Source organism: Oryctolagus cuniculus, chromosome 19, assembly GCF_964237555.1.
Source record: "Oryctolagus cuniculus chromosome 19, mOryCun1.1, whole genome shotgun sequence".
In the NCBI taxonomy this organism is placed as follows: domain Eukaryota; kingdom Metazoa; phylum Chordata; class Mammalia; order Lagomorpha; family Leporidae; genus Oryctolagus; species Oryctolagus cuniculus.
In genome coordinates, this window is record NC_091450.1 from 61,435,168 (window position 1) to 61,458,053 (window position 22,886).

Sequence of the window (22,886 nt, forward strand, 5' to 3'; positions counted from 1 at the left end):
CATAGCACCTCCCTGCTCCACCTGCCCACTGATGCCGCAGCACAGAAGCAGAGCAACGGACCTTCCGCCCGCTGGTGCCCTCCCCGGATGTGTGTGGAGCTGGGCCAGGCTGGAGCCAGGGGCTCGTCTGAGTCTCCTGCGTGACCATGCCTGGGAGCACCCCAGGTGCATTAGCAGGAAGCTGCCTCAGAGCCGAGCAGCCGGGACTCAGGCCAGGCACGTGGGTGAGGGCGTCCGAGAGGCAGCCTCACCTGCTGTGTGCCGCGGTGCCTGCCCGGATCCCTTCCTGCCAACCGCTGTATGGGACTGACCTGTTTGGGTGGCTTTCTCGGTTGATATCCGTGGTACCGCAGAAGGACCTGGAAAGAAGTCAGGCTGTGGTGGAGTGGGCGGAGCCTCTGCCTGGAGTCCTGGCTGCACCTCCCCCATCTGGCCTAGGAGCAGTGAGGAGGCGCCTGGCTCCTGGCTCTGGATCCACCCAGTTCTGGCCACCGTGGCCGTCTAGGGAGTGAAGCAGTGGATGGAAGATCTCTGTGTGTGTGTCTCTAACTCTGCCTCTCAATTTTAAATAAATAAAATATTGGAGCAGGCACACTGGGCTGGGCCTCTGCTCGTGGTACTGGCATCCCATGTGGACGAGAGTTCGAGTTCTGGTTGCTCCACTTCCGATCCGGCTCTCTGCTGTGGCCCGGAGGGCAGTGGAAGCACCCGCGTGGGGGACCGGGAGGGAGCCCCTGGCTCCTGATCAATGCGGCTCTGGCCATTGCAGCCATTTGGGGGGTGAACCAGTGGATGGAAGGCCTCTCTGTCTGTCTTTCCCTCTCACTGTCTGTAACGCTACCTCTCAAATAAATAAAATCTTTAAAAATAAATAAATAATTAAATATTAACAAAAGCTTAAAAATGCAATTAATCTATCTGAAAGACATACTTTCAGCAGGGAGAAGGGGAGAGAAGGGGATGGAGAGAGCAAGAGTGGGAACAACACCACTTTAATTTTGAAGATATCATAAATAGTTTCACAGTCTGCATTGCAAGAACTCAGGAGCCTGGAGGAGCGACAATAGGTCCGTTACCTTCCCCAGGAATCCTCCCTCAGGAGGAAGACAGGAGCTGAGTGAGGCTGAGGCTGTAACCTGCTGTTCTATGGGGCAGGAAGCCTGGCTTGTTTGTGCAGCATCTCCAGTAACATTGTTTCTATTCTCTCCATGTGTGCTCTGAGTGTTTCACCTTCAGAAGACAAACAGAGCAGCAGGCTGATGGTGGGCAGCACCACCAGAACTCAGTTTGCAAATGCTCAATTCCTCTAAAGGGACACCTTTATGCCTCTATTTTTGTTTTTGAACATACAAGTACATATGTGTGTGAGTGAACGTATACATGAGTGAGGGAGCCACAATCTGTTCAAGCCATGGCAGAGCTTGGAAATCTTTTGGGACAGTGAGCTGAGCCTGCCTGGGCTAAGATGAGCAGTTGACTCCTCTTACTGGACGTCTTTAATGGACAGGAACCAAGAGGAAATGAAAAAGGGGGTGGGGATGGGGGTGGAAATAGAGACTTCCGGGAGGATCAGTGCTTCTATACGTGTATTGAAACAATAGAAAACGCCTGAAGAGGACTGTGCTAATTTATCAAATCCTAAATACCGATCTCCACCACCAACTTAAGACAAAAGCTTTTGGGGTCCTTTCTCTTTAACCAAGTAGAAAGTTTCTTGAGAAAACCAGCCTGGTGTGTCCCCAGCTGTGATTGGTCTAGAGCCTCCTCTGCCCTCAGGGGGGCCATTGTGATGTCATTCCAACTGCCTTAACAGTTCCCTGCTTGGGCTCGGTTCTGGTCAGTTGGCCCAGGAAGCTCTGTGGAGACTGCCTGAAGGATTGGACGACATCACTGGTTTTCCCTTGTCCTGTCATTTGTGGTGTTGTTTTGTGTCGTCTATTAGTTCTCTTTACTGTAGTGAATCTTTCAGTTTTTTTTTTGTTTTTTGCTATTTTTTCAATTTCTCTCCCCCTCCCATTTTTACATTGTGTGCTTGTGTATTTTCTTTAAATATTTATTTATTAATTTTTTCTTTTTCTTTCACAGGCTAAATGTACTTGATGCTGTGTTCATTTGTCCTTCTTGTGTTTCCTCCGTTTTCTGACTATTTTCTCATTTTTTTAATCCTTTGACTTAGATAAGACTGTTATAAGACTTATTGATTAGCATTGTTACCATAGTTACCATAGTTGGTGTTGCTTTCCTTCACCATTTTTAGTATTCTGTGTATTTTATAACTTTTAATTCTTAGTTTTGATAGTGTTAGTGATTAGTATACCATAGTTCATAGAGTTAGCATTCTCTAGTAGAAATATTAGCATATTGAGTTGTCAATTTTGGTTACCATTTAGCTTATTTGATTTCTATTTGTTTCCCAGTTTTTGTTGTTACTTTAGGTGACTAGTAAGTGTTCCCAGTGTCAGAGTGCAGGGTGGGGGGTGGGGTGGGGATCCCACCATGGAAGGCCTCACCGCCTTCAGCAGTGAGGAGGAGGTCCTGGATGGGTACCAGGTCCTCAGGGTCCTCGGCCAGGGCAGTTTTGGGCTGGTGATGCTGGCCTATCATTGGGAAAGCAGGACCCAGGTGGCTGTGAAGGTTGTGGAGAATGGTGGCCAGCACTCCTGCAGCTTCCAGCAGTTGTGCACAGAAGCAGAAATAATGAAGGGGCTGCATCACCCTCACATCATTCAACTACTGCAGGTCAGGCACACCACAGAGAGGGGCTACATTTTCATGGAATACGCAGTCAGGGGGGACCTTAGATGTTACATGGTAGAACGAGGGTACCTACTGGATGGAGAGATTCGTCAGCTATTTAAACAAATTCTATCCGCTGTGCATTACTGCCATTCGCAGCACGTGGTGCACAGGGATTTAAAGTTAGAAAACCTGCTTCTCGACGCCCACCTAAACATTAAGTTGAGCGATTTCGGTCTCAGCTGCAAACTGGCTGGTGGAGAGCGCCTGAAGAATCTGTGCGGGACCTTTGCCTACTGTGCGCCCGAGGAATTCTTAGGTGAGGAGTTCTGCGGGTACAAGGCTGATGCCTGGAGTGTGGGCGTGATCCTGTACGCCATGGTGGCAGGCTCACTGCCTTTTGTTGGAGAGGATTGTGTGGAGCTGCGGGCAGCCATCCTGTCTGGATACTACAGAATCCCCCACTATGGAAACCCAGAGCTGTGTAACCTGGTGGACAGCTTACTGACCCAGGACCCTGAGGCCAGGCCCACAGTGGCAGACATCATGGGCCACCCATGGCTCCATGCAGGACATGGAGCACTTGGAACCAGTGACGAGTTTCTGTTTCTTCCCCAGGAGCAGGAAGTCTGGGAATTCCCATGGGGCCTCTGCCCTCCACTGTGGCTTCATGAATGGGATGACCCCTGGCCCCCTGTGCCACGCTGGGGGATCTCCCAACAGCAGGGCTTCAGCATCCCAGAAATACATGGGCGGAGTGAAGTGGAGCCTGCAGCACCTCCTCAGGGTCCTGAAGCTCTAAGCTCCCTTGAGGACCTGGGATTCCAGCTGGGCCATCAAGCAGGCTCCCTGCCACCCAGGCTCCCAGCCAGTGCCTTGTGCCCAGGACTTCAGTGGGATCACAGCAAAGGGAAGCCCACACCTCAGGCCATCCCCGGTGCTCAGAGCTGTCCCGCTCTCCAGTGCCTCCAGAAACACTCAGGCTGCAACAGCAGAGCCCGTGAGTGTGCCGCTCTCAGCTCCCAACCACTGGTGCTTGCAGGAGACCAGTCGGGGCAGACTCCTTGCCGCCATGGGACTCCCAGTGTGAGCAGCAGTGAGTCCTGCCGGACAGACAGTCCCCAACGGGCCGTGTGGACAAGGAGCCCCGCTGTCTGTGCAGTCCTCAGCCAGGATGCTCTGACCTCTCTCTCCACCACACTGAGCACCAACAGCAGTGGGGCTGATGGAGAAGTCAGGAGCGGCTCCCCGGGTGCCTCAGAGGAACAGAGCATCCCAGGAATGCAGCAGCAGGAGGAGGAGGCAGGGACCTCAGACAGGCAGGCCAGAAAGGGCAAGGGGCGCCTGGGGATTGGCAGGAGGATCATCCAATGCTTCGGCTGGATGTGTTGTGTACTGCCAGCCCCAGAGGAAAGCCCTTGAGTGCAGAGAGGAAAGTGGCCTCTCAGTAGCCTCTTGGGAAATGCCCCCGAGGAGGGGCCCTTCCCTGAGGAGTGTAGCAATGAAGGGTAGTCAGGGACTCGTGTCTGGGAGGAGGGCAGGTGAGGAGGCAGTAAGAGAAACTGCAGGCAGAGAGGGAATATATAGTGTTACATTTTTCAGATGGCCATCAGGAAACATGTTTTCATGGTTAGGGGTCATGACCTTTTCCTAAGATAGAGGAACATGGTGTTGGATTTTGTTTAGAATTGATCCATGAATATCACTCCCTAGTTAAACTTCCTGTACCCTGACCTTATTGGGCCCCTCCCTTAGTCCCCCTTCTGGCTTGCAAGAGTATGATTTTCTCATGAAAACCTATTTTGCTTTTTCTCCCTCACCCTCATGATCCGTGTTGGGATTATGTGAGAGAAAGAATGGACTTGAACTTCCTGCAGCATCGTTGGTGCCGTGACGTGGATGGACTCAGCTCCATGGGAAAGGTGAGTAAGGCAGACTGTTCCTCTGGTGTTTGGAAAACCCCTGATCTTCTACATGGTCATTTATCTTTTAGATTCCCCAGGTCTCCGAGCCAGTTCAAAGCGATTGGTGTGGGATGCTGGTTGTAAGATACAGGGCCCACGTTGGATGACACTCTTTGTCCTCCTCCCACTTTATTCTGTCTTTGATTATTGCCTGCACTCTCTGCTCAGGTGGCTCTCTGCCCTGGGAAGTCTTCTCACCCTGAGTTTCCTTCTCCAAGCCCAAGTTCCCAGGTCCCTGGATGAGAAACTCCTGCGACAACTTAGAGCTCCTAGATCTGAACTGAGGAGCCTGCATTGCAGACCGAGGTGGCCTCTCCCATTGAGCTGCCTTCTTGTGTGCCCCAAAGAACTCAGGACCCACATGTCTGGGAAGAAGTCACCTGGCACCTTAACTCGTGCCCATGCTTTCCATTTTCCTGCCCAGGTTTTTCTTTGGCAAACAACATGTTGGAAGTCATTCCTTCCCAGAGCCATGCTCCTGAAGGTGACTCCCAGGGAAAATTTCTATCCTCAGGCCACACCCACGTTCCCCCTCTGCACATTCAACAGTTCTGCACTTGCCCACCCTCAAACTTTGGCCACAAGAGAGTTAGTTGAGACCCCCTTTGTAGAGCCTCATTTCCAAGTTCAGACATGATGCAGGGACAGCAGGAGTGCCAGAGGACAGAGGCAATGACTGCTAGGGGCAGCGCGAACCTCAAAGACTCAGCGACTTCTGGGAGAATGGGGGGGTCCTAAAACTCAGCTGCTGTGGGGGGGCGAGGAAGGAGGAGGCAGCTTCTGGGGTCCACGTGGTGACCTAGTGATTCAGTGGCAGTGGGAGTGCCCAGGGAAGGAGCTGGTGGGGCCTGGGGGCCGTGTGGTGGGGCCTGGGAGTTACAAGAGGGCCCAGATAACCACAGGGGAGCCCAAGAAGAAGTAGGAAGAATCCTCGGGCAATCACAGGGAGGCTGCTGGGGACCGTGCTGGGGCCCCATGACGGGTGGCTCCTGGTGGCTGCACTGGGGCATAAAGATGTGGCCTCACTCGGTGTGCCTGAGGAAGCAGAAGGAGGCAGCCAAGGCAGGCCATGAAGTGGCAGGTGCTGGGGAACCATGCGGGCTGCCCAATGCTGCAGTGACAGCAGGGGCGCACAAAGATGGAGGCAGTGGCTGCTAGGGACCACCGAGTGACACCAGTGACTTATTGGCAGCAATGGGAGCCGGGCCCAGCCGCTTAAGGTAAGAGGTGAGCAGGGTAAGGCCCTGGAGGGTGAGGAGGGCAGCTGGGCCAGGTCGTGGAGGACAAGGAGGGGAGCAGGGTTTGGCCCTGATGGTGTTGAGGTTAGTGGGGCCTGGCCCAAGAGAGCAGCGTGCTGAGAGGGGCCCAGCCCTGGAGGGGGAAGAGGAGAGTGGTGCCCAGCTCTGGAGGGCGAGGAGGAGAGTAGGGTCTGGCCCTGGAGGGTGAGGAGGGGAACAGGGTCCAGCCTTGGAGGGCAGTGAGTGGAGCTGGGCCCAGGCTCTGTTTTCAAGGTGGGGAGCAGGGTCCAGCCCTGGAAGGTGGCGAGCAGAGTGGGCCCAGGCCTTGGAGGGCGAGGAGGCAAGCAGGGCCCGGCCATGGAGGGTGTTGAGGGTAGTGTGGCCTGTCCCTGTAGGGAAGCCCTGAAGTGGGGCCCAGGCTCTGGAGTGTGAAGGTTGGAGTGGGTGCCAGGTTCTGCAGGGCAAGGAGAGGTACGGGACCCAGGCCCTGGAAGGCCAGGAGCGGAGCAGGGGCTGGCCCTGAAGGTGTGGAGGGAAGCGGGGTCTGGCTCTGGAGGGAGGACAGGGATGGGCCTGTGGGGAGCCTGGCTGTGGATGGGGAGGAGGGGAGCAGAGCCAGACCAAGAGTGCGAGGAGGAGATTGGTGCCTGTGGGGAGCAACTCGGACTATACTGTTACTGGAATAAAGACGTATTCTATACATCTGCTCTCCCACAATATGGCGCTGGGAGAGGAGCAAACAGCTTCTACCCAGCTGCCTCTCACCAACTTGATTGACTGAGCTGCAGGAGCTGATCTTGCTCCTGATTGGAGGAGAGCAGCGTACTCGGCATGTGGGTAGCAGAGTTGGGATTGGTGGAAGAGGACTATAAAGGAGGAGAGAGACAACATGCACCAGGAACATCTAAGGGGAACATCTATCTGAAGGAACACCTGTGCAGCCCCCGAGAGAGCCGGCCGGCGGTGTGCCGCTCCCCCGCGGAAGTGGGGAATGTGGCAGGGGGAACCGCCCTTCCACGGAGGTGGAAGGGTCGGTAGCCACCCCGGGAAGAACCAGCAGCAAACCCGGGGAGGGCCGAGCAGACAAAAGAACAGCGCAGGGTCCTGTGTCGTTCCTCCATGAAGACGGGGAGCGACAGTGCCAGCCCTGGAGCATGAGGAGGGGAACACTGGCCCTGGAGGTGAGGAGGGGAGCAGAGTTTGGCCCTGGAGGGAGGCCAGGGCCGGGCCTGAGGGGAGAAGGGCCCGACCCTGCAGGCTGAGGAGGGGATTGGGGCCCAGCTCTGGAATGTGGTGAGGGGAGCAGGGCCTGGCCCTGAAGGACAGCAATGGGAGCTGGGCCCAGGCTCTGGTGGGCAACTAGGGGAGTGGGGCCCAGGCCCTGGAGGACAAGGAAAGTGGGGCAGCCCTGCTGGGTGTCTAGTGCCACAACTGAAGGGAGCAGGGCCTGGCTCTGTAGGGCATGGAGAGGAGAAGGAGCCCAGCCCTAGAGGGTGGCCAGGGCCCTGCCTGAGGGGATCATGGCCCTGGAGGGCAAGGAGGAGTGAGGGGCATGTCACTGGAGCGTGGCCAGGGCCCTGCCTGTGCTCTGGAGCCTATGTCCTGTGGCCTGTGACCTGTGGCCTGAAATCTGTCCTGTGTCCTGTAGCCTGAGTCCTTTCGCCTGTGTTCTATGTTGTGTAGCCTGTATCTTGTAGCCTGTGTGTTGTGTTGTAGGCGTGTGTCCTGTGGCCTCTGCCCTGCATCCTGTATCCTGTGTCCTATGTTCTGCAGCCTGTGTCCTGTGTCCTGTTTTGTGGCTGGTGTGTGTGTCCTGTGGCATCTGTCTTTTTTCTTATAGCCTGTGACCTATAGTTTGTCCTAACTCACCAGTTAAGACACAGACTAGCTTAATGGGTTGAAAAAAGACCCATCTATTTGTGCCTACAACAAACAAATGTCACCTACAAGGATTTGCACAGACTGAAAGTGAAATGATGGAAAAAATTATTCCACACTAACAGAAAACAAAAAAATAAAAAGCTGGTGTAACCAACCTAATATCAGAAAAAATAGACTTTAACACACAAACTGTTAAAAGAGACAAAGAAGGACACTGTATAACAACTGAGGGATTAATTTAACAGATGTGACTATAGTCAAGATATATGCGCCCAATAATTACAGGCCATCTGACTACCTAAAATAAATGGTAATGGACCTAAAGGGAGTAATGCACTCCAACACAATACAAATGGGAATGTTCAATACCCCATGTTCAGCAATGGACAGACCAACCAAATGGAAAATTAGCAAAGAAACAACAGAGTTCATTGACATATAGAACAGATGCGCCTAATAGATATCTATAGAAATTTTCATTCTACAGTTGCAGAATACACAATCTTATTACCAGGGCATGGAGCTTTCTCTAGAATAGGGCACAGAATAGGCCATAAAGCATGTCTCAGGAAATTCAGAAAAATCAAAATCATACCATGCATCTTCTCTGACCACAATGGGGTGAAACTGGAAATCAAAAACTCAGGAAACTCCAGAACACATATTAACACGTGGAGACCGAACAAAATGCTCCTGAGTGAACAGTGGATCATAAAAGAAATCAAAAGATAAATCAAAAAATTTCTGTAAAACGAATGAAATGGCAATAGAAAATATCAAAGCTTATGGGATAAAGTAAAAGAAGTGTTAGGAGGAAAGTTTATACCAATTGGTGCCTAGATCAAGGTATTGGAAAGGCACCAAATAAGTGAGCTATCAATAGCTCTCAAGGATCTAGAAAAACACAGGAAATGAACCAAAAATTAGTAGGACAACAGAAATAATTAAAATTAGTGAAGATATTAACAAAACTGAAATACAAAACATAATACAAAAGATCAGTAAAAAAAGCTGCTTTTTTGGAAAAAAACAATATACCATCAGGCCAACTAAACAAAATGGGAGAATACCCAATTCAATAAAATTAGAGATGAAAAAGGTAGCACAACAACATATACCATAGAAATAAAAGGAATCATCAGAAATGATGACAAGAAACTGTATGCCAACAAATTGGAAAACCTAGAAGAAATGGATAGATTCCTGGACATATACAACATACCTAAACTGAGCCATGATGAAACAGAAAACCTAAACAGACCATTAACCAAGAAGGAAAGTGAATCAGTAAGACCTTCCCAATAAATAAAAGCCAAGGACTGGATGACTTCACTGCTCAATTCTATCAGACATTTAAAGGAGAACTAACTCCACAATTCTTCTCAAGCTATTCAAAACAAATTCATTGGTGGGAATCCTCCCAAACTCCTTCTATGAATCCGGCATGATTCAATTCCTAAATCAAAAAAACATACAACAGAGAAAGAGAATTACAGAGCAATTTCACTGTTGAATATACACACAAAAATCCTCAGCAAATGCTACCTAATCAAAAACAACAACAGATCAGAAAGATCCTTCACCCAGACCAAGAAGCATTTATCCCTCGAATGCAGGGATGGTTCAACATTCGCAAATCAAACAATGTGATACACCACATTAACAAACTGCGGAACAAAAACTATATGATTATCTCACTCAGTGCAGAGAAACCATTTAACAAAATACAACACCGTTTCATGAGGAAAACTCTAAGAAAACTGGGTAAAGAAGGAACATTCCTCACCACAATCAAGGCAATTTATGACAAACCCAGGGCAAGCATCCTACTGAATGGAAAAGTTAGATGCACTCCCACTAAGATGCAGAACCAGACAAGGATGCACACTTTCATCATTGCTAATCAACACAGTTCTGGAAGTTTTACCAGAGCCAACAGAAAAGAAAAATAAATTAAAAGGATAAAATTAGGAAGGAGGAAGTCAAATTATCTCTACTTGCAGATGACATGATTCTGTATGTAGTGCATCCAAAACACTCCAATAAGAAACTACTGGAACTTATAAAAGAGTTTGGTAAAGTACCAAGATATTTAACAAACCAGAAATTAATAGCCTCTGTAATACCCAGACAATGCCATGGCTGAGAAAGAACTTCTAAGCTCAATCCCATTCACAACAGCTACAGAAAAATTAAATACCTTGGAATAAATTTAACCAAGGACAGCAACTAAATCTAATATGAGGATTACACAACAATAAAGGAAGAAATAAAGAAACAAAAATGGACAAATCGTCCATGTTGGTAGATTGGAAGAATCATTATCATCAAAATGCCCACACTACCAAAAGCAATTAATAGGTTCAATGCGATATCAATCAGAATACAGATCTAGAAAAGAGATGCTTAAATTTATTTGGAAACACAGGAGACCCCAAAATGCTAAAGCAATATGAACAACAAAAACAAAGCCAGAGGCATCACAATATCTGATTTCAAGGCATACTATAGGACAGTTGTACAGCCTGGTACTGGCACAAACAGATGGATAGACCAATGGAGCAGAACAGAAACTCCAAATATCAACCCATGCTTCTACAACCACCCTGTCTTTGACAAAGGAGCTAAAATCAATGCCCAGAGCAAGGAAAGTCTCTTTAACAAATAGTGCTGGGTAAACTGGATCTCCACATGCAGAAGTATGAAGCAAGACCTCTACCTTACAGCTTACACACAAATCCACTTAACATGGATTAAAGATTTAAATCGACAACCCAATACCATCAATTTCTTACAGGACATTCAGGAAAACCGGCAAGACACTATCATAGGCAAAAGCTTATTGGAAAAAAACACCAGAGTATTGGCAATCAAAGATAGCATTTACAAATAGGATTACATAAAATTGAGAAGATTCTGCACTGTAAAAAACACTCAACAAAGTGAACAGCCAACCAACAGAATGGAAGAAATTGTTTGCAAACTATGCAATTGATAAAGGATTAATACCAGATATATAAAGAGCTCAAGAAACTCAACAACAAAACAATCTAGTTAAGAAATAAGTGAAGGAGATAAACAGACATTTTTCCAAAGAGGAAATCCAACAGAGACATGCAAAAATGCTCAGGATCACTAACCTCAGGGAAACGCCACCCAAAACCACGGTAAGTTCTCACCTCACCTCCATTAGAATGGTTTTCATATAGATATCAACAAACAACTAATAGCTGGTGAGGATGTGTGGAAAAAGGTACCCTAATCCACTGTTGGTGGGAATGTAAACGGATACAGCCACTGTGGAAGATGGTATGGACATTCTTCAGAAACCTGAATATAGATTTACAATATGACCCAGCCATCTCATTATGGGGAATTTACCCAAGGGTAATGAAATCAGCCTATGAAAGACTGATATGTACCCCCATGTTTACTACAGGTGAATTCACAATGGCTAAGATGTGGAATCAACCCAGATGTGCTTTAACTGAAAAAAGATAATGAAATTTTGCAATATGTGCACCACAGAATACTACACAGTCCTAAAGAAAAAAAAGAAATCCTGTCATTTGAAGCAACGTGGTTACAACCGGAAAACATTATACTTAGCAAAATAAGCCAGTCTCAAAAGGACAAATACAATATGTTCTCCGCAAATTTCTGTTAATAATTAATAGTGTATCTATAATGTAATCCACAGAAGTTAAACTGCCAATTTCCGATGTGATTACTTTGAACAGCCATTATCTCAAATGCTGAGGAACAGGTTTTCTTTTTTCATACTATTCCTTGAACTCTTTACTTACTATAGAGGTAATCATATGTGCATAAAGTTAATTGAAAATAGATCTTATGGGCCGGTGCCATGACATAGCAGGTAAAGCTGCCACCTGCAGTGCCATCATCCCATACTGGGGCCGGTTCAAGTCCTGGCTGTTCCTCTTCTAATCCAGCTCTCTGCTATGGCCTGGGAAAGTTGTAGAAGATGGCCTGAGTCCTTGGGTGCCTGCACTTGTTGAGCGACCCAGAAGAAGCTCCTGGTCCTGGCTTCAGATTGGCACAGCTCCAGCAGTTGCAGCAAACTGGAGAGTAAACCCATGGAGGAAAGACTCTCTACCTCTCCTTCTCTCTCTGCGTAACCCTTTCATATAGACAAATACATAAATATTTAAAAAGAAAAGAAAATAGATCTTCACAAAAAATGAGAATGCGAATAGGAGAGGGAGGAGGAAGAAAGGTGGGAGTACTGATAGGGTAGAAAATAATCACTATGTTCATAAGTTTATATTAATGAAATTTATGAAGTTTGTGGCCGGCACCGTGGCTCACTTGGTTAATCCTCTGCCTGGGGCACCAGCATCCAATAGGAGCGCCGGGCTCTAGTCCCAGTTGCACCTCTTCCAGTCCAGCTCTCTGCTGTGGCCCAGGAAGGCAGTGGAGGATGGCCCAAGTGCTTGGGCTCCAGCACCCACATGGGAGACCAGGAAGAAGCACCTGGCTCCTGGCTTCGGATTGGCGCAGCACCAATGCGGCCATTTGGGGAGTGAACCAATGGAAGGAAGACCTTTCTCTCTGTCTCCCTCCCTCTCTCTCTCACTGTCTATAGCTCTACCTTTCAAATAAAAAAAATTTCAAAAAAGAAATTTATGAAGTTTGTGTACCTTAGATAAAACATTTTGAGCAAAATATTTATAATAACAGTAAAAAATGGTAATCTATAAAAATAAAAATGACATTGAAATGCTATGGTTTGAACAGCCTTTGTCTCAACTGTTGAGGAGCAGTTTTATTTATTTCATACTATTTGCTGAGCTCTAATAAGTATATGCTTAATCTTGTACATTTAAGGTTAACTAAAAATAAATCTTACTAAACAAATAAGAAAGGGAATAGAGATGGAGGAGGAAGAAGGGTTAGAGTGCAGCTGGGAAGAAATACTATCTTTTTAAATTTGTATTTATGAAATGCACGAAATTTATATAACTTTAATTTTTAAAAAAGTCAAAAAAATCTCAAGAATAAAAGTTTGAACTAAATAAAAAAGGCCCTACTATATAATATCTATAAGAAACTCACTTCACAAGGACACACATAGACTGAAAGTGGAGGGCTAGAAAAAGATATTCCACACAAATAGAAAATAAAAACGAGGAGAACTGGCTATCTTGATAACAAATGAAAAACTTGAAATCAAAAATTATACAAAGAGATAAAAAGGACATTGCATTGATTAAATTTGATTAGCAGAAGACATAACAATCATTAATATATAAGCAACCAACACAAGACCACCCAGATATACACAGAAAATACCATTAGACCGAAAGGCAGAGACATCCCTATACAACAATAGGGAGTAAGTTGAACAATGCACTCTCATCAATGGACAGATCATCCAAATACAATATAAATAATGACACATGCCAAAGCTAAAATATTACATCAAGTAAATGACTTCACAGAAATTTATAGGACATTTAACCTAAAAGCTACATTCTTCTCATCAGCACACTCAATTTTTTTTTTTGGATATATCATATATGGGTCCACAAATCAATTCTCAGCAAATCTGAAAAGACTGAAATCCTATTAGGTAACTAGGAATAAAGTATAAGAATAAAAACTGAACGCTCATAAATATTTGGAAATTTAACTAGATGCTACTGAATGATGAGTGATCACTGAAGAAATTAAAAAGCAAATAAAACCTATCTTGAAATAAATGAAAAGTAAAACAAAACATGTGAAACACTGTTGATTACAGCAAAAACATTAAGAGGGAAGTTTATAGCATACAGTAGTCATATTTAAAATGAGAAATGCCTAAAATTCAAAATCAAGTGATACATCTCAAAAATTTAGATAAACAAGAAAAAACAAAACCCCAAACAAGCATGAGATGAGAAATAAAATGGATCAGAACATAAATCAATGAAATAAAAAATATACTAGATCAGCAAACCAAAACTTACCTTTTTAAGATGATAAAATAGATAATCTTCAGAGAGGATTCCATTTTAACAGAAGAGGAACATGAGGCTTGGAAACTCATCCTTCCACGAACAACTCCCCCAGCTACCAAACTCTCAACCACCGGGAAATGTGGTGTGTTCCTCAGTTTCATGGCACAAGTTCAAGGACAGAAACAATCAAGAAAGAAAAGCAATGTAAGTGCCCCGAGGTGGAAGAGAACTTGGCACCGTCACGGAACTGAGAGGCCAGCATGGATGGGGCAGAAGAGGAAGCTGCATAAGGTCAGATTCAGAGAGGTCCCATGAGGACACTCCTGCTGGTGCCTTGGGACTCATTCTGCCCCATCAGCCTCACTTCTCTGCTCACAAGGACTCACTCCCTGATTATGCAACACAGGCAGCATCATGCTGTGTCACCAGGGGCAAGTCACTCAGCCTCTCTGAGCCCCAACTTCTGCATGTGAAAATGAGAATAACGTGTATGGAGCAAAAGCCCCACTGTGAAAAAGTGACTGCCTGTGACATTCACCAAGGGGGAACCCAGAGAGGTAGACCTGCCCTTCATTTCCAAAATGAATTCCAAGACGACCATATCATGGAGAGGTGGGAGGGTTCACAAAGACAAATGACAAATCAGAGAAAACAGTGGCTGTAACTCAGTGAGAGAAAGCAGTGAAGTAACATGGTGATGAACAAAGCACTTCTGCCTCCAGGTGCTGTGTGGGTTGGCCCAGGACTCCTCACTCACCCAGCACAGCCGTGACCCCCTGGCTGGTTAGTTAGCAATCACTATTTTCTCCTGTGCATGGTTCTAACTGTTCCCGCAGGGGCATGCCATCATGAGAAACGTCACCTCCCTGGGGTCTGTAAAGAACCCACTTTCCTAATCACCATAACCGCCACAAGATCAAGTGCGGCGGAGAAGCACCTGTGCCAGCCAGCACAGCCCAGGTGCCTATTGCACCTGCCCGCGTGCTGCACCGACACATGGGGCACTCAGCCCGTATCTCTGCTACTTTTTGCTCAGAGAAGGAACTGCAGGAACTGGCAAGAGTTGCCACATTCCTGCCCTCAGAGTCCCAACTCCAGATGGCCCAGTGGTGTTGGTGCCCAAGCAGAAAACCGGGCAACCCTGAAAGGTGAGGCTTGGGCCTGACAGAGCCACACCTGCCCAGGTGCTCCAGGACCCTCCCCATGCCCAGCACGCACTCACCACTCACTCACCACTCATGTTCACCCACACTGTGTACCCCAGGAGCGGGAGTCTCTGCAGCTGCCACGTGGCCTGGGGGTCAAGTGCTACGGGGGACCTCATGCCGAGCTCAGGCCAGTGGACAACTCCTCTCCAGCAGCCACAGCGATGTGCCTGGAGCTTGAAGAAAGTTTGTAAGAGTCAGGAATGGGGTAGAGGAGCTGTGTCCCAGCCTGGCCCCGCACATGCAAAGGTTCCCATGGGAGCACACCCCCAGCCCCAGCCAAGCTGCAGCTCTCTAACAGACACACTCCTGTGTGCGTTTGTCTCCAAAAAAGTGGCCAACCAAGAACCGTGGGCACTTACTGGCCTGACAGCCAGGAGCTGCAGTCCCTTGGTCCCTCCCTCCTCACCTGGGGGCCACTGGGACTTGCACCCTTAGCTCACCACCTGTGGGAGGCCGGCTCCTTCACAGGCCCAGCCCCCATGCTCAATGACTGGAACCCTCCTGAGCTTCCCCAGGATGTCTGCATAGATCCCGCCTGGGGCCCGGCCCTATCCTTTCTAGAGCAATAGTAGACAAAACATGTCAGTTTCTTGAAAGAGGCTGCTTGGCCTCCCCAGGTGAACATTCTTGGCAACACTGTTTTGCAAAGCTGAAATACAAGTCTTACAAAATCCACTTTGGTAAAGAAACAAGTAAAGCAAGGGCCATGAGGGCTTTGTTCTACAAGACTCTGCAAAGCAAAAGCAAGGCTGCAGAAGCACTCAGAGTTGAGTTTCCCGGTGAGCTCCCAAGCAGGAAACAACGAGAGGCAAAAAGCCCTTCTCACTCATGCTGCAGAGCCCTGGGAAACAGCAAATTCCATGTGCCTGTCTTCCTAACCCTTTGCCACTCATTCATTCATTCATTCATTCATCCTTTTGTTGCGTATTCAACATTGATATGGGAGGGTCGTTTGGCCCAGAAGTAAGATTTGTCTGGGGATGCTCCCAACCTAATGGGGGGTGCTTTGGTTCCAGTCCCAGCTCCCTTGTGGATTCCAGCAGCTTGCTAATGTGCACCCTGAGAGGCAGCAGTGCTTGGGTTCCTGCCATCACATGGGAAACTCTGAGTTCTGGCCTGCTGGGCCTGGCCCTGCTCCTGCTGTTGTGGACATTTTGGCAGTGAAAATACAGATAAGAGTTCTCTCTCTCTCTCTCTCTCTCTCTCTCTGTGTGTGTGCGCGTGCGTGCGCGTCTGTGCATGATGCCTTTCAAATAAAATACATTTAATGCAGTTTTTCAAATACACACATAGGGGTGAGTATTTTGGCTCAGCAGGTTCAGCAGCTGCTTGGGATGTGCATATCCCATAGTGGAGTGCCTAGTTGAGTCCTGGCCACTCTACTTCTGATCCAGTTTTTGTGCTAATGCACCCGAGAGATGATATATGATGGCTCCAGTACTTGAGGACCAAGGTTCCTAGCTCCAGGCTTCTGGCTTCAGCCTGGCCCATCCGCAGCTGTTGCTGGCCTTTGGGGAGTGAATCAGCAGATGGAGGATCTGAAAATATCTCTTTTTCATCCCCACTCCTCATTTTAAACAAATAAATGTTGCAAAACATAGAAACCACACACACTGATCATAACTCCTATAAAGCCAGTAGGAATTTGAAGGGCAAAGGTGTGCAGAATAAACTTACTGGGGGGTCACAGGTGGCCTCCTCAGAGCCAGCCCTTGAGCTGAGACCTGGAGGATGAGGAGGAGTGATGAGGAGGAGTCACCACAATAGCAATCCCAGGGGAAATGAAGCCAGAGGGATGACTCTTCAAGGACAACACTAGTTACTGCTGACCAGTAGGAACAAAGTCTTAATTCACCACATTCTGTAAGAACCAAAGCACAAAGCACAATACCTAAATATTTTGAAAGTTTTTGTTTTGTAAAACAGAGGGACAAAGAGGGATTGCATTTTGTCAACCCAAGTTTTAGAACCAATTATATGGCCACCTTTCTGCATACTGTGCAGAAACAACAGTCCCTGCCCACTCAGAACTAAACATGCTCTACGAATATCAGAGTTAAAATAATTCCAGCATTTCAACATCTAATCTGGAAGTAAAAATAACCTGTACTGAGGTATCCAGGACCTTAGTTTCCTAAGTGCAACAAATATCCTCAGCAATTGATACTTACTTCTTAAAATTCTAGAGCCATTCTCTGATCTAGTTGCCTCTGTTGAGTCCCACAGTCCCAATTAATCTAATAATATGACTGGGATACATACATTTTTACATTCTGTGTTTCCTCATATAACTACATTCATAAAGATAATATAACAGAATACATTCCTCAGGAATTTTCACAAAATTAGGGAAACACTGGGTATCACAGAGGAGAATCAGAGTTCAGTGGGCAATGACACACACACAACTGTCTACTTGGGTTTCCCAATCAATGCTATCACTGCTGTGCTGGAGAACCTTCAAGGCACACTGAGATAAACCATCTTAGCAAGTCAGGAAAAACAGGAGTCAAAGCCTGCGAGCAGAAACTTCCTTTCTGGATGACCAGATCCATTTCTCAGTTCCTATCCACTAAGTACAACTATAAATCCAGAAAATAATACCAAAAATCCTGGAAATTAATACAGTGGCTGGACGTCTTCATCGCCCACCTGGTGGTTCACCCATCCTGGCATCAGCATTCAGCCAGGCAGGTTCATTCCTTCTGGAACTATATGTGATACCTCTGAGCACATATACATTTTAAAGTACAGTTATAACATAACAACATACAATTTATGATATGTAACAAAAATAATTTATAATATAAAATACACTATTTAATTTGTAGCATACAATGTAATACACAATTTATTCTTCCTTCCATCTGGCTCCTGAAGGCCTGAGTGTCCCTGACCCATGTTCGGGGCCATCACATGATATGCACAAAGAGTTCAAAAAGACTCACCAGGCGAGGATGGATGAACCTGAGTCAGAGGCCCGGTGAATCCACTACCACTCCTCAGACACCAGCGGCCCAGCCTTTCTGCAGGTGTTGCTCATCATGGAGCTCACCTCCTTGTTCCAAGTCCAGCGCCGGGGCTCTACACGGCATCCGAGGAAGAATGCTGCAACGCTGGACACCAAGAAGCTAAAGGGAAATAGTAGGACTGAGCAACACTTTTATAAAATTGGTATTCAATGGCAAACTTAAGTTCTGATGGAAATACTTTCTGGTGCCAACCAATCAGAAAACAAAGACCCAGACTGTGTAGGCTGGCACAGGGAGCATGGCTTCAGGCAGCTCCTGATCTGGAGCTGTCAAAAGTAGGCAGCAAGGTGAGGCGAGCTCAGGGTAGTGGGGCCACAGGTCTTTCATTTGTTTCACTTTGTTCTTTGAAATTATACTGCGATTCATTTTAAAATTTGACAGAGTATTTTTCATTAGGCACCTCTCTAATAAATAAAAAGAAATAACATTATATCTATGTACATATAGTATATGTTTTTTTTAACATTTGGAAATTGCCAGGAACCACATGAGATACCAAAACACAATGGTGACCAAGACACAAATTTGCCAAGTTCTCTGTCTGTTGTACTCTATTTTACTCTATCCATCCCCAAACCCTTAAGGAGAAAGAGTCTCCAGTTGCTATTTAAAAAATCAGATGAAATTAAACATCAGGAGAAGCCCGCAAATGAGAATACAAAGTGCTGGGGAAAGTATGGTTGAGAGGCCGAGACCACCCTCCTTCAGGAAGCTGTGGAGCAACCTGCAGCACCTTACTCTGTAACAGAGCACTGGGGCTCAAGGTGCATAAGTGCCCTCTGCTAGACACCTGGCCAGTACACAAGTACAAGTATGGCATATTCTACGAGATGACCCAACCAGAGCATGGGAGAAGTGTGTATGTCCCTGCCTCCCTCTCAGTAACTCTGCCTTTCAAATTAAAAAAAATACTATGTATTGGGTATGTGGCTGCACATGAGGGTACTTCAAAAGGTTCATGAGAAATGGAATTAAAATAGCTTGCAGGAGCAGGCATTTGGTTTGGCAGTTAAGATGACAGTTGGGAAGCACATGTCCCATACCAAAGTGTCTGGGTTCAGCTCCCAGTTCCATCTTCTCAATCCAGCTTCCTGCTATTGTGCACACTATGGTGCAGTGGGTTTTATATCTCCCTCTCTCTCAAATAAACAAAATATTTAAAAATGCTTCAAGATCCTGCACAATCTCCACAAACTTGTTAGAGATCTGCACATGCTGCAACTTTAAGTACAAAACATGTCCATTAATCTGCATGAACAGCAAATGCCTCCCAGTGTGTTCCCTCCAGGGACCAGGGGAGGAAGTTGGGACTGGGGTCTGACCAGGACTTCTACATTATCATTAATGTTTTACTGCCTTTAAAATGTTGAAACCAATGTGGCATGTCAGTCTTCTTTCTCCACTTCTCCACGGTGAGTGCTGGGGTGGGCATTTTATCAGATTCTGCACTCTTGGTTTGGTTTTTTTTTTTTTTTCTCAATATTGAGCAGAAGAATTCTTGTTACTTGACTGTGTCCCTAGACATGCTTCCCCCATCTTCATGTCAGTGTATGGTCTCCAAGGACTGAAGTTATTCCCTAACGCCTCTGAACATGCCAGGGGCTTGCATCAGGACTGCGCATGCAAGGAGGGATGATGGAGGGTGGAAACCCAGAGACCTCTACAAGCTTTGTTCTCGATGGGCTTCTTTGGGCTTGCTCTAGCTATGGCCAAGGGCACGTGGCCCACACCCTCCTGGGGTGAGTGTGTGAACATTGGGCTTGTTGGGGTTGAGGGGTTTAACAAAGATTCCTGTGCCCTTTCCCAACCTTACACCCTGTGTGAGTACCCTGGATCCTCCGTGGGTGCACAGATGCCTGGCTAAACTCCAGGCAGTGGATGACAACTTAAACTGCCCTTGATGTGTGTTTCTCTGGGGACTGAAATCACCGTTACAAACTTGCTGCATGTAAAGGCTTAACTTCTGGAAATGGCACAACAGAATTTTACAACGGCAGGATTTTCAAGAATGGGATCCAGGGTGGCCACTGGAAAGGGAACAGAATTTTTTGCCAACTCTCCCACCCAAATTTCTTCTCCTGTATATATTTCAACTGCCCTACAATTGAGTCACATTTCGATCAAGATTTCACATTTCTGAGTATTCCACCTGCAGGGTACCCCTCATAAAAGGAAGAACGAATTCATTAGCCCAGCTCTTGTCTCTGGGCTGGCAGCAATCACACTCTCTAAGAGGATCGCGTGTCTCACATGGATTTACCTGAGGTTTTTCCTGGCATTTGGACAATTATTTAAAATGCTAAAAAGGGTGATGTAGAAACAGGATTATTGAGGTGAAGAGGAGAGGAAGGGAAGTTGTCACAGGACCATGACTTCCCAATTGAATAGTTCCTTTCTCAGGTCTGTGTTAATTGTAAAGAAGTGTACTGCCTACCACACACACACACACACACACACACACACACACACACACACACCGCTCAAGCCCCAGGACAGAGAGGAACTTGACCTCTATGCTAGAGGTTGATATTTTAGAGCGACCCTGTACTCTCCTGCCATAAACTCACATGATCTGCTGACTGTCATTAACGATGGCCAGAAACTTCATGCATTGCTCAAAAGTTATTACCTAATTACTGAGGGCAACACAAGCATGGTGCTAAGCAGCATTGTTCATGCGTCACCTCAATTAATACTCACAATAGCTTCTCAAAACAAAATCCCCAGGAAGCAAGGTCAGCATCACCCAGGAAAATGCTAGAATCACAAATGCTTGTACTGTTGCTACTTGAGACATGCCAACATGCAGAGCCCAGTCTCTGATGTAACAAGCTCTCCCCAAAAATCTGATGTGTGCCAAAGTTGGGGAATGATCACTGAGAGAGTGGGGGCTGTTATAATTTCACAATGAACACCTCAGGCCCAGAAAGGTAAATTGATCATTCAAGGCACAGAGAAAGCAGAAGACACCATATTTGAAACCAGACAGGCTAACTCCAGAGCCCAGTCCCTCAATCACAGTGCTACAATGCTCATCATCCGAGGAATGAAGTACGGATTGAATCAGTGAGCATCAGACAAAAATATGCCAAATGAGTCTGCAGTGATAACTCCAAATCTCAACAGCTGAGCCAGTGATGGGCCACAGAACAATGAGACTTCTCAGAAACAGCAAATTGACTCTACATCCACCAAGTTGGTAAGAGTCAAATAAATTAGAGGCTGTCCATTTGATGGAATCAATTCAGCTCTAAATGTGATGGTTGCCAAGACATCCAATGGCCCATAAAAATACTTAGTGTATAAGGAGGCAGGAAATACTAAGTCTGAGACCAGAAGCACCAGTATGGGCAGTTTTTCCCCAACAGTCACAAGTGGCTGAGGACTTGGGAAACTGGGGGATTTAACAACCTGTGGGTGTGAATGGAAATTGGCAGTTATTCTGCACCAAAACTGGGTCATAGATATTTAAATTTAAAAATATGCATGACTTATGACCCCAAACCCCCACTTCTTAGAAGGAATCACATGTGCATAGTCAAGCTGGATGATTATCACTGCAGATCAACACTTCTAAGGGGGAAAATCTCACAAAACGAAACTGCAATCATTACGTGGATTGGATAAATAAATCAGGTTTCTTCTATATTGAAGAATGTGATCTGTACATTATAAGAAACCTAGATATCCCTGAGATACAGAGAGAGAGAGAGAGAGAGAGAGAGAGAGAGAGAGAGACTCTCTATACCATTTGTAAGTTTCTTGAATACACTGTTAGGAATAAAGTATAAAATTAATTATCTTAAAAGCAAAAGGATTTGAGATAAAGGGAGAGGAAAGCAGAGTGAAATTAAACACAACAGAAATCCCAAATGCACACACATCACATTATCTATTTTCAGTGCATATTTTCATCAACAAACATCTAAACAAGCGACCACTAAACTGCGATTTCACTTTAGAAGATAAGCAAAGAGCTCTCTCTTACTGGCAAAGAGTATGCAGTGGGGCCTCTGGCTTCTCGGTCTGCCCGTAGCAGCTAACCTTGTCCTCGAGGATGTAGGAGAACTTCTCCAACACGGAAGACACGGCAGTGGTTAGGATGCTGAGACCGCCCGTCACTCTCACCTCCAGGCTGTAGTCTGAATCACTGTAGGAGACTGAAATGAGTCATGAGGGAAACTCTTTGGAGGTGTGAACTTTATGCTTATAGCAAATTGCAGCATGGTCCAGCCACACCTCTAGTGCTCAGTGGCCACATCTTATACAGTACAGGTCTCTACAGTCAAGAAGATCTCTCAGCAGCTAGGTTCCATCAGTCTTTTTAGGATTTGTAGTTCTGAAGCATTTCTCCTGCTGAGTGTCACCTTCCTTATTCTGGCCATACTCACTTCCATCACTTTCCAAAACATCTCTGCTTCTTGCCCTTCTCTTACATCCCTGATGACTTCTTATGGAAGCCTCTTCCTTCACTCACCTCCCACACCGTCAGCACTCTTCCCAGGTTCTGTGTTACAGCCACTGTTCCTCTCTCAGTTTATCATTTTCTTGGATATTTTAGCCATTTTTAGAGTTAAACTAGAGATGATGATGGCTCCCAAATCCTATATCTAGCCCTAATAATTCCCATATCAAAATAACTGGACATTCATTGTACCCCACCAACCAATTCAAATCAACAAACTCTAAAACTGACCTTACCATTTACCAACTCAAAACGCAGTGCATGATACTTGTCTACCAGCCAGCCAGAATCTACAGGAATGGGTCCCACCAAGCAGAGGCTGGAGAATTTACCAGCCACAACTTGGGGGTGAGGTACAACCAACACTTAGTGTATAAACACCAGAGAGGATGCTAAAGT

General features: G+C 46.4%; 1 protein-coding gene across 2 annotated transcripts; it reads left to right on the plus strand.

Annotated features, from left to right (window-relative positions):
* Positions 1–1,589: 1,589 nt before the first annotated feature.
* LOC138846876 (uncharacterized) lies at positions 1,590–18,418 on the plus strand. Of its 2 annotated transcripts, XR_011384393.1 has the most exons (2): positions 1,590–4,658; positions 17,871–18,418. XR_011384393.1 is itself a non-coding variant. In XM_070063803.1 (1 exon), exon 1 carries the CDS (start codon positions 2,497–2,499, stop codon positions 4,156–4,158), a length of 1,662 nt encoding a protein of 553 aa, XP_069919904.1. In that variant the 5' UTR covers positions 1,590–2,496; the 3' UTR covers positions 4,159–6,029. The 2 variants fall into 2 exon arrangements, 1 of the variants encoding a protein (XP_069919904.1); XM_070063803.1 differs by lacking the exon at positions 17,871–18,418 and having other exon boundaries at positions 1,590–6,029.
* The last annotated feature ends 4,468 nt before the right edge of the window (positions 18,419–22,886 follow it).

Bases quoted from the DNA above. Each gene is read 5' to 3' on its own strand.
- LOC138846876 (XM_070063803.1), top strand. From the start codon at position 2,497: ATGGAAGGCCTCACCGCCTTCAGCAGTGAGGAGGAGGTCCTGGATGGG.